Raw genomic sequence first — 12,490 nt, forward strand, 5'->3', positions numbered from 1 at the left:
CATTGATTCCATATCTAGTCAGGGGAAAAATCCTGGAATTTTATTGAAATCGCTATGATGCCTATTTGGCGACTGTATCTAGTCGGTGCTTTGTGACAGATCGCCTGGAACAGTTCATGGAGGTCATTTTGTGGTTGTTGCTTCTCTTGATAGCTGCATATTGCATGGCGAATGTTGTGGACCTGTCTTTTCTTAATATTTCCGTAGATTTTCTTAATTATGCTTCTTAACTGTTAAATTCATTGGTGGTGCTAGGGTTATGGATGAGATACTGGTTTGCCCGTGCTCCATTGCTTTTCTCTCAATATCTCCAGAAGAGAAGCTGTACGGACTTCTTCGAGGAGGCGGATTCTCGTTCTTTCCTCTCTCTTGGATGCCTCTGCGCAATAGTAGCAAGACAGAAGTTCGTTTACTTGCAGAGTAGGCAAGTTTTCCTGTTACGTACGAAGATGTACTTCCTTTTTCGTTCCGCCAAAAAGAGTGACAGTGATGTTCCCTGTCAGTAATGCCGGCAAAAAACTAACTGTACTTTAATCACGACTGTAAACCGTCAAACACAATAATACGATCTGATGAATAACACTGTTGGCCTTCATAGCTTCTCTCCGTATTTTCAGTGACACAGGTACACTTCAGTGAGTTGACTACAGACTTGACTAGTAACATTTCTACATGTATGTTACATGGTGGAACACTAAGATTTACATAATTTTTCTTACATTTATTTACAAAAATGCATTCCCTCTCTCTTACCGGACACGCAAGCGTGTTCCCCAATCACTTCTTAGGGACAACAAGCAAATCTAAGTTGTAAACTGTGTAGCAAACTTTTTTTGCACGCTGAAGATGGCCTGATTTTATCACGCTCAAATTCAGTGATAACATCGCTTTTCTCTGAATGTCTTGGGTGTTGTGTTCGCTTAGGAAGAAATCCACAATCGATCCTAGATGTGCAAAGACTCTTTGAAAATTGTGGGACACTCATGAGTCTTGTGTTCTTCATCAGCTCCTGCTCATTGATATGCTTTAGACTACTACGTCGACACATAAGTTAATAGTTCTGTAGAATTTTTATCTTGTGTCTAAGGCAAGAAATGAGAACAAGTGTTGGAGAGGAGTCTGTTCAGATAACAGCTTCAAATTTTTCGTTCAGAGCTCTCCTGGAATTTGAAGTTGAAAGCGGTTCCTCATGGAAGTTTGGAAAAATCGGTACCATAGATGCGATAAGGAGGAGCCGGACCCTCACTTGATTAGTCTAGCTTACGGGGCGCAGTTCAAGTCAGGATCCCTTTGCTAACCGTCTAAAAGTGAAAGAAGTTGGAATATGGGCTCTGACTATCGCATAGTCGGTCCGGATCCGGATTTATCCGTCCAGATTGGGACCATGTGTAGAAATCATTTGGAAATGTGCACTGTGGATCGATGGGTCTCCTTTATAGCAGTTGAAGATTTATCCGTCCGGATTTCTGCTTTACTCTCATAATCTCTTGAGGATAACTCCACATGCGTGCGCTCTGGCCGTTCGCCTTGTTTTTGCGTACAGCAGGATTTCTGTCCTTGCTGTTTGGTTCCTTTTAACGTTGGCTTTTGTGGGGTGCGCTGTTTCCGCTTTGTGCAGTTTTGGTCTTCGAATTGAAACCATTCTTTGAAAAAAAAGTGTAAGATATTTGTGCTGTTATTTTAATCGAAACCTCGGTGCCTCTCTTGCCTTCAGTACTTTCATCAATGTTTTTGAATCACCATTCCTATGGTTTGTCAATTATTATATTATTATACTTCATTATGCAATTATTATACTTGTTTTTTTTTTTCTGAGGAGGAAAAACTAGAAGTGCATAATATGGTGATCTGTTTCAGTATCCATGATCGGTTGTGAGTCTCACCTGTGCCACAATTAACGTCAGACAAATACACTTTCATAATGTTATTTATGAATCCTACGTCTACTTTGGGGAGGGGGCAGTGGGTGACGTTCGAGGTTTGAAGATAACGTCAACAATTGAAGATAAGCGAATCGTAGAGCAGAAGATGTTTGATGCATTTCATGGTTTATCCTAAAACAAAACAGTTTTATCACAGTATCGTTGAAATTGAAATAATAGTTCCCCACATAGGTATTTATTTGAAGTTGTGAGGGAGCAGGTAATGGAGATTACTGTCAAAAAGATCTTTGAGAGGATGTTATGTCATATGTAACATTCGCCCCGTGTGATATTTCATGTAATGTAGCATGCCAACTGTAATATATAATGAAACAATGTGTGCTTATAATAAGTACAGTTGCGTTGAACATCCTCAAGGTCGAGGTGTTGACGTGACAGGTGTTACGTCCTCGATGAGGGACCAAGGCGATCAGTGGTTCCATAGACAGCCTCGGGTCAACGTGCATCTCCATCAAGGGCGCAACCCGTCGCGTCGATATAGCACTTCTGATGCGGTGTATATATCAAAGACAGCGTATCACGAAATTGACGGGATTGGATCTCTCCTCGAATAGATAGGTGCAAGGATGTAGTTCACGAGTAGGAATGTTGGTAACTTTCAATTTTTCTCTCTACTGTTCTTTCTTTTTATTCCCATAGACTTTTGGAGAGATGAAAGGAGTAGTCCTTCTGACTCTAAAGATGACCAAGTAAAAGTGATTTGGGTAAATGGGCAGGAAATTCAATATTGTTTCTCGATTGAAATATTACTGGTGATTTTCGGGGCAAATATAGACAATCGCTGGATTATTCGTCTATTTAAGGAACCTGGGAGTGCTGAATTAGTGTCATCGTCTTTTAGATTCTATGTTTCAACTTAAAAGCACCCTACCTCATTGAAACTGACAATGTTGGAATCTCTAAGAGATTAGATTGGGATAAGAGTGTAGCTAACGAATATGAGCACAATCACGATGAATTCACTCCAGGAGTCCAGAATAAGACGCATGAGACATCCTAGTGTGAATCAATCTTCTCAATTATGTCCATCTATCCGCGGAGACATCGTCAATCCCGTGATAAGCTGCCCTTTGACTTACTTGACTTTATCGACGGGCTGACATTATCGCGCGACGCGATTCCTCTCATTTTCACCGAGGTGTGTCGTCTCTGAGAATAACTCTGCACAACCTTCCCGATCTTCACCAAGAGCTTACACAGGACCGATCCATTTGTTTCTGAGTTGTCTTTAATGTAACGTACACTGGAAGCCCGCAACATATTTCTATAGCCGAATTCGCTCGCCTGTTGTAAAAGAACATAGAAATTTAACCCGAGCTATTTGACAAACCATCGCATTATATCTCTCCATATTCAAAAAAATCGATACAACTAGAAACAATCTTAGAGTGACAATCCAACACCAGCACGTACGAAAAGTATCTACAGGGAACGCACGTACCTGTGTGACAATTTCTTCACCTTCTTGTGCCATAAAACACAAAGAAGGCAAACAAGCAAGTTTTTTATGCTTGTAGATTTTGGAAATAATATATAGCTTTCATAGTTGGTTGTTGGGATCTATGCAGGAAATTAGGCAACAAACACGATTATCAAAGTGTTGGAACTGTCTTTCTGTTCTTTTCTTACAAATAAGATTAAATATAAGTCGAACGTTTTTCATAATCAATCATCATTAAAAATTAATCTCTTTAATAGTACGAAAACGCGGCTGGGATTTGGGAAAATACTGGAGATTCAGTGGAATGTATCTTGGTGCTGTTCAGTTAACAAGGGTTAGTGAAGGCGGCAAACTCTAAGGATACGTTGTGACAGGCGACGGTGACGCGGGTTTCTCATGAAACACATCGATCTTAAATTGAGCGTTTCACTTTAAAATAGTGTAAGACATCTCTGTTACTGTTTCAGTTAAGGTTGTCTATTTTCGATGTTTCAAACAGATGTTTCGCTTTGTCATCGTGCTTCCATTGTTGTAACAATTGATTTTGCACCAATCCTCAAAAATAGTTTACTTTCTTCAAAAAAATCTCCCAAACCGTAATATAGTGGGGTCAGTACGCGAAAAAAAACTCGGCGGCTGCGCTCTCGGGAATGCGATGCAACACTAACTGCACCGAGCTTCGTGTCGCTTTGACCCTACTATATGAGGGTGTGGTTTCGTCTATGTCCTTGATTAGCTGCCACCAACCCATGCTATATTAACAATACAGAAATTTCCTGGGATTTTCTTTCGTCTCAAGTCATTTAAAGAAGCTGATGGACCCAAATCTGAAGAAATGAGTAATTTCTAGACAAAAGACTATCAGTTTTGCTCTACTGCTGAGATTTGTAGCCCAAACTAGTAGGTAAAATTGCATCACCTGAGTATATCGTATGTCAAACTTCGAAATGGATGTCCACTCAATTAATAACGGGAGCACCGAACTGGTTATTTCAAACAAATTAATTGATTTGATTGTTGTTTGAGACATACGACAGGTTCTTTGCTGATGCTACTGTTAATTGCTACTGCTGTTACCAACCGGAAGTGACCGGGATGCTGCTCTTAAAAAGTCTCAGCAAAAAAGTAATGTCGTCTGCACAAGCTTTTCTCGTAATTCGCGATATGGCAGCACAAGTGCGCTGTGAGAATCTGCGTTTGCGTCATAGGTGCGATAGGCAGGAGACAGACCCTCACCAGGTGAAGAGGGTCTAGCTCATGGGATGAAGCTCAAGTGATGATGATCCCTTTGCCAATCGTCCAGAAGTGATGGTAAGGGGTTCTTTTGCCAACCGCCCAAAGGTGAGGAGGTCTCTCCTCCAAGCGTCCAAAAGTGAAGGGGTCCCTCCTCCAACCGTCCAAAAGTGAATGGGGTCCCTTTGCCAACCATCCAAAAGTGGAGAGGGTCGGAGCATCGGGTCCGACTATCGCATTTATGGCTTGCGTAATACTCATTTTTACTCACATCCTGAACCTTTTTTTTTTTTTTTGAACGAATGCCAAGATTCTTTGGTGCATAATAACACCAAGCCATGAAACTCAGTTATTTTTACTCTTTTATTAATAATATAGCAAACAGTGATTACGCAAATGGCTAGTCTCAAGAACTATTTACTTTCGGTGGTATTCGGAGCAGTTTCGCCGGTAATCGTCTACTTACACTTCCTGTTCCTTAGGCGCCAATTGATGTTCTAAATGTACATAAATAAATCTGAGTTTTTATAGTTCCTATGTGTTTGGCGATCGTTCTGTTGTTTCAAGAAAAAAAAAAGAAAAGATTAGAATCACTTAATAATCGCATGAATGGAAATGACAGCAGTTAGCGGATGATTGTTTTTGATTTAGAAATATTGATCGCTCGTTGCCATTTCTTGGTGTCTATCCTTATACTAAGGACTTATACTGTACTGCATAAGAACTTCATCTTATCATTTTTAATTGTTTGATCACCTCCTAGAACATCTCCTACAGAGTGACAAGTAAACATCGGTACGCAGTTGTTCAGTGTACTCCACTCGAAAATATCGATTAGAACGGAATTGTGTTACCTTCGATGCTTTGTTGTGAGCCTCTCTGTGATGCTATCAAACTGGGTATCTTTCGTGCTTTAGATCAACAAATTTTCAATATTGCAATGGTACTGTAACCGCAAGTGGTTGCGTTCACGATTGGGTAATATCCAGTCGTAGCTGTTTTTGCTGGAGCCAATCAGGTTCGGAGTTGTTCGAGGGTCCCATCAAGGGACTTCGAGCGCAACAGCTTACATAACTACACCAGATTCCCGTTACTTCTTCTCTGTTTGTAATAACTATAGGCTTGTTGCATTTTTGTTGTGGAAACTACTAGGGTAAATTCTGGTAATATCCAGTCGTAACTGTTTTTGTCAGCTTTGGACTTCGTCTATGTTCCATTGAGAAAAGAGATACAAAAGCCTATTAATCTCAAAGATCACTTTGGTAGAAAGAGTATAATTAGTGAAGCTATTCAAGTTGAACTCTACGTTGCATTGTATGTAATAAAGGACAAGGACCAGCGGTAGGTATTGACGCAGACGACAGCAACATATCCGCTCACATGTTTTGCATGCTCAAAATTCTGATGCGTCAAAAGCGTCTTATAGGGGACAGCTGATTGCGTACTGTATAGGCTACAGTCTTTTTGATCGAATTGATAGAGCTCAATTGGCTGTGTAAATGCCCCAGTTCTCCTAAATCTTCCTCTTTACTGTATCTGCGTCAAAATTTCTGTTCTGCTTCGACTATCCAACACGTTCCTGCGGCGCAGCCCAGCTACATAGTTTCGATAGGCATGTATAATATAATAGAATATTCGAATTTCTGGGCATTTGAATGATCATCAATGAGCTCGAAGGAAGTTCTGAGGTCGGCTTTGACATTACAATCAAAGTCGGATGTTTTCAAGTTTGTGACCGCGATGCATCTGCCGCAACCCACGCTGTTTGTCTACTTGACAAAATCTCTTTTCAAACTTTTGCACCGATCCAAATGCACATACTGCAATCACCAGGTTGAGGACCTTCGGAGGAGACTGGAACCATTGTCTGGGTGAAAAATCCACGATCTATTTGCTGTGTTTCGTTGTCGTGTGTCGTTTTAGTCTCTTCCTCAACTTCTCTATCTGGCTCGGAGCTTATCAGCGCAACAATAAAAGCCGTTATAAACGACTGCGGCCACGAAAAAATCTCATGTTTCACTAAAAAGCATCTTTACCATTTAACTTGGAACGTAGTTGTTTGTGTCTGTGAAGTCATAAACGGAAACCTTCATAAGAGAAATTTGACTTTTACTTGTTTTAATTTCTTTTTAAAAGAAGTTACAAATGTAATATGAAAACTAAGTAATTCAAGGCTCTGATGCTGGCATGGAAATTTTAATAACTTCCAGATCCCTTATTCTCTATGGGTGTGGCACACGATATGATAATATTGTCTACATGTAAATTGTTTACCTTGTTTAGCTAAGTAAGTTGCAAGGTTAGGACATTATTTTAGGACGACTATCGTTTTCCAGACGTTTCGACTTGTTCGCTTGTCTTCTTTTCAAAACGTTATCTCCATCCAGATAATTCTTGACATTGCCTCATATTCGAGACCTCGAGTGCATTCTAGACGAGAATAAACAAACTCTGTACCCTCTGTTCAAGCGAGAGAGTCCGCAAATGATTGTTGTAGAGGGCAAGAAGATTTTGCTCGAGATCTGTACTTTGTGTATCTCTGTGCGCTACATCTGTATGGATATGTATATGTATACTCCACTCCTGTACGTTAATTCTTTGCTTTCTTAACACAGATATCAAACTTTTCCTGACTTCTTATTGCTCTTTTATAGGAAAAAATGATCTCAGAACACAACAAGAAATCTCACTTCACTTTTTCATTTTTCCTTCGTTTCTATTTGTTTTGTTTCCGGCATATGCAGCGAAAGTTCACTACTTTCGACTCTTTACTTTGTTCATATGCATACAAGGATTCTTTAATGGATTCGCTTTTTTGCAGGTAAAATGGGATTGGTCAGTCAACTAGCCGAGTCCTCCAAGACTAATCCCTTCTCTTGCCCTGTAAGGACAGCTAAATGTAGTAGCGCCGTTGCCGACGATGGTGGGCCTTTCGTTTTATTTTATCATGTACCTAATGTGTGAAATAAATTCGTCGACTTCAATCATTTTATGTGGTTTGTCGGTTTCTTCCATAAGAGGTATTTTTTTGATCAAAGATTTTTTGGAGTGCAATGTACTTATGTTCTCCAGTTTGCACGCGCTGCAACAGCGAAGCGTCATTGTTATTAATGCTTCACGCATTTCAAAACCACTTTAAGTATGACAGCAACTGTTTACTTAAATGGTAATGCCCTAGAGTACTGGCAAATTCACAACGTGCGGTCAAATCAACCTGGTTCATGGTGCAATATAACGTAGGGGGAGGAGGCTGAACCGCAGTTGGTAGGGGGTTCTGCTGCAACTGCACGGTCGACGGTTCCGGTTCGAAATCACCCTGGACTCAACCAAGCCTCTTACCTCTTTGGGGTTGATTGGACTAAGCTTCTTTGGGAGGATGCGAACACTGATCTGATACACCATTAGCCCCCGCAATTCATCATAAACCTCTGGTGATTTCGAACGAACTCTGGGATGCGTAGGCGCATTTTAGGCTGACTAAGGTTCTGTTCTTTTACACTTTATGACGTAAGAAGTTGCGTTTGAAGTGATGCAGTTCTTGAGCGCTCGCACGTGACTTCTAACGCATCATTACAGAGGAGAGTGTTTGGCTTCTAGCACGGTGATGGGGTTGAGCCAGTGTGTCACCGCGCATTAGCTGCAGGTCTGTCCGCAGGATGAGGTGACGCAGCTCAGAGATGGCGAATTTCTGAGCGCAATGTATCACTTCCTGGAAGTATCCCTATATGAAACAGCTTCTAAGTCGATACTAGAGGATTCAGTCTTACTTTGAAATTTGCATATTCAACAAAAAAGGGATTTTTCCAAGTCAGTGTCCTGAAGGAAAAGGGAGGAAATTCGGACAGGTTTTCTTTCTTCTTTCGACTTCGCAAGTATCGATCACTTGTTTTAAATGGTGAAATTTCGTTTAAACGAGTCGTTTATTTTGCACGGATTTTGGTGAACCATGTGTGTTTGATGGTTTATTATTTTAAAAAAACTAAAATATATTTTCCTTCTGTAGTCCGTTCAATTTAATTTGATTGAAATTTGATTTTCGAACTCATTCAATGTATTTCATGATGGGTCACCAAACTGTAGTTACTTTAGTTAGTACAGTTTTCACTAGTCATCTCTAGTTTGAGTGGGATATATACATTTTTTACATCTAGCTATCGAATATCTAGATAAGGTGGTAGTCAAATTGAAAAAGTTGTGATTGAGTTGGCAACTACAAATTGAAACTTCTCAAAAAAAAAATCGCAAGACTATTTGAAGCATAATCGCTACTTTGAGATCCTCGGATCATTTCCAGACAGTCAAAAAAACGGAGAGTTTATGAGTTCTTGAAACTTTATTCCGCGTAGGAATTTCGCGCGAAGTTATATAAATCTAAAACTGCGTTTCCAGCGGAAATGGTCATTACTCGTCTATGACCAAAAGGAGTTTTTTTTTTTTAATAGAATATTTGCACGTGAGCATTCTCCTATGTGTTTAATTGATTGGTAGTAAATTTCGGCAATAGGGTTGCCATTTTCTGACTGCCTTTTATTGAATTTTGCAGTCGAAGCGGCGTATCTGAATAAAATAAAATGCAGAAAAAATCCTCTATTGTAAACTCTTCACTAATTGAAGTATTTTCTGGGCTTTTTTAGGAAAATCACTGGGAAAATTGTACTCTTTCCATTGTTTGAAATTGATTTGTCGTAGCTTCATGTTTTGAATTTTTCATCGATTTTGTAGGTGCACTAAAAGTTGTGCTACTGTAGCTAGTTCGAATTTGAGCTTTGTTCACTTGCTTGTCGCAATCATGCGGATATTTCGGTATCCAGGGGAAATTCGCCTCTCCTACGATGTTGCTGTACCTTTTTTTTGGAATCGCGACTTATCTCACTCCCCCAAACTTTGACCGTGGTTTTCGCAGCTGCTCGTTGTTAACTCGGTCATATACGTGGAGGACGTGGCGGACTTGGTCGGCGCGCAGAGAAACGAGAGTGGCTGAGCAGACGAGAGACAGAAGAGATGCGAGGAACGTGGCGGTCCATTCTCGTGCTTCTATGAGTCCCCTTATCTGAAAACCACCCAGAACCTTTTCAATCATAGTTGAGCGTGTTTAGAATGACATCCGATACACAAGAGAAGTTAATGCCATATTTCGTTCGGGCCCGCGTCCCCTTATATCGTGGTGGTCTGAATGGGTGTATTGTTATCATTGCGACATGGGTTATTCTCTATTTGTGGGGGGTTACTCAGCTAGTAGACGGGATTCTCGACTGGCTTTCTTATGGCAGTTCATCTGCCGTTGTACGAATTGCTGTGGCAGTCGTAACTACGACTGTTTCCACTGCAACAGGTTTGTTTGCTCTGGTTAACAATTTTTTGAAGACAGCTACTAAACCAGATATTTTAGCTGATGCTGTGGAGTTTGGAACGCTAAAGTATTATTCACTCTGCGCCTTTGGTGGAGTACTGTCGTGCGGCATCACCCATACCGCTATTGTCCCACTTGATCTTGTGAAGTGTCGTATACAAGTAAGAGATTACTAATTCTTTTCACACTTCGAATGCACCAATCAGTTCTCTATGGCAACTTTTGTGAATTGAGCAATTATTAGATAGAAGAGGGCTAACAAGAGGCGCATATTTGCGTATCCGAATTACTGCGAAGTTATATTTTAAGTTTTTGACTGATTGCGATACTGGAAAGTAGTATTATCACTTGTTTTGCTTCTAATCGTATTGTTCTTGATGTTGATTTTCGGTATATCTTCACGTTGGAAGAAAAGACATTTAGAATATGTTCTTATCCTTCCCTTATTATGATATCCCAGTTGATTCTGATTGATCCTTTTGTGAAACAGTGGAAAGAGATCTAAATTTAGAAAAAAGAAAATGGGAAATATGTACAGCAGTTTCGGTAAGAGCTACATCATTGTGCGACGTTGTTAGATGATAAATAGAACAGATAGAAGCTGATAGCTAAGTTATTTTTCGGTGATTCACATAGGTCGTTTGCAAAGTTTTGAGCTCCATCACTTTTTCCATGAAATTTATTCAGGCTAGAGAGTTCTTCGAGAAGATAATCCATTTTCGAAACAAGTGTTGCGCATGCAGTGAACATTATCAATTCTGCGCAATGAATCTAAAGAAGACTGAAAATAGACTAAAAAAAGACACTTTGGAGGAACTATCTTTCACACAGCGATAAATGGTGAAGTGCTGTAGGTCTTTTGCCTACGATGGATACTCTCTCCTTCGTTCCCCGACCTTGAACGCTTCCGAAATGATAAGCCAATTTTTTTTTCGATGAATTTAGTAATTGAATTAGTTCAATACTTCTGAGATTATAATGTAACCACAGAGTAGTGTATAGGAGTCCGACCTAACCGTGGATATCCTTCAGCTCGTGCAACTCGTAGTATTCCACGTTTCGCTTTGACTTACTTAGAGTAATTTTATGCTGTACAACGCTGTTATCTTAGTTTTCTGAGATCCCTTCAAATTCGGCACCAACTAAGCCTGAAATCATTTGAGATATTCCCTTAGACGAATCTTCAGTAAAATCCACTTGATTCAATACGACATTTTTGCGACCATAGCGATACATGTATTGCACAGGTGTAAGACCAGGCTTCTGAGGGAACTTACCTCATCTGTGAACTGCGACCGTTCGAAATTCACAGAATGTTAATATTCATACAGAGACTGTATTCATCATAGCCATTCAAAAGTATAGGTGCTGTGGTATTGATTTGTTTGGGTGTTTAGTCCACCATTTTTCCTTCTGTACCTTTCCCAAATCGTCAATTTGTCAGGTCAATCCGGAGAAATACAAGGGAATCGTTACTGGTTTCCGTACTACAATTGCGGAAGAAGGTGGTCGAGCTCTTGCAAAAGGATGGGCTCCCACCGCTATCGGCTATTCCCTGCAAGGACTGGGAAAGTTTGGATTCTACGAAGTTTTCAAGAATATCTACTCAGAAATGCTTGGACCTGTGAGTAGCTTGTCTTTTATTACATGTAATACCGTATTATTTTTTTTTATCTGGTGATTCTTGTTAATTTCCCCGCCGTTAAGTTTAGCAACACATATTATGTTTCAGGAGAATGCGTACATTTACCGCACTTCCCTATACCTTGCAGCATCTGCGTCTGCAGAGTTCTTCGCTGACATTATGTTAGCTCCCATGGAGGCCACAAAAGTGCGAGTACAGACTTCCCCCGGTGCTCCACCAACCCTTCGTGGTTGTGCTCCTATGATTTACAGATCTGAAGGATTGATGGGCTTCTACAAGGTAACTTTTTCACTTCTTTTTTAACCAACTGGAAGCATACTTTCTACGCCATTACAGGGTATCGTGCCTCTATGGTTGCGTCAAATTCCTTACACTATGATGAAGTTCGCTTGCTTCGAACGAACAGTAGAGATGTTGTACAAGTACGTTGTACCGAAACCACGTTCAGAATGTTCAAAACCAGAACAACTTGTGGTCACTTTCGTAGCTGGTTACATAGCTGGTAAATTTTAATCCTTTCATCATTTCATTAATACATAATGAACAAGTTTTTGAGTTAAACTCTCTTCACGTTCAGGTGTGTTCTGTGCAATAGTCTCACATCCCGCTGACACCGTAGTGTCGAAGCTAAATCAAGACGCTGGCTCAGGAATTGGAGGAATCATCAAGAAACTCGGCTTTGCTGGTTTATGGAAGGGATTGTTCCCCCGTATTATTATGATCGGTACACTAACAGCCGCACAATGGTTCATATATGACTCCGTGAAGGTAGCTTTGCACCTTCCCCGCCCACCACCACCAACTATGCCCGAATCTCTTAGATTGAAACTTGAGGCTGCGAAAGCACATTAAGTAGGAAGTTGTTCATGTTGACATTT

The 12,490-nt window shown here is 40.4% G+C and overlaps 1 protein-coding gene across 2 annotated transcripts; it reads left to right on the plus strand.

Moving 5' to 3' along the window:
- Positions 1-259: 259 nt before the first annotated feature.
- On the plus strand, positions 260-12,464 carry RB195_000322 (uncharacterized protein; the record flags this gene model as incomplete). Of its 2 annotated transcripts, XM_064196587.1 has the most annotated exons (8): positions 260-354; positions 420-424; positions 7,439-7,540; positions 10,007-10,128; positions 11,412-11,591; positions 11,700-11,891; positions 11,949-12,114; positions 12,190-12,464. In XM_064196587.1, the coding sequence occupies 8 exons, from the start codon at positions 260-262 to the stop codon at positions 12,462-12,464; spliced, it is 1,137 nt and encodes a 378-aa protein (XP_064052468.1). The 2 variants fall into 2 exon arrangements, with proteins under 2 accessions (XP_064052468.1, XP_013299360.2); XM_013443906.2 differs by lacking the exons at positions 260-354; positions 420-424 and having other exon boundaries at positions 7,444-7,540.
- Positions 12,465-12,490: the final 26 nt, after the last annotated feature.

Source organism: Necator americanus, chromosome IV (assembly GCF_031761385.1).
Source record: "Necator americanus strain Aroian chromosome IV, whole genome shotgun sequence".
NCBI classification, from domain to species: Eukaryota; Metazoa; Nematoda; class Chromadorea; order Rhabditida; family Ancylostomatidae; genus Necator; species Necator americanus.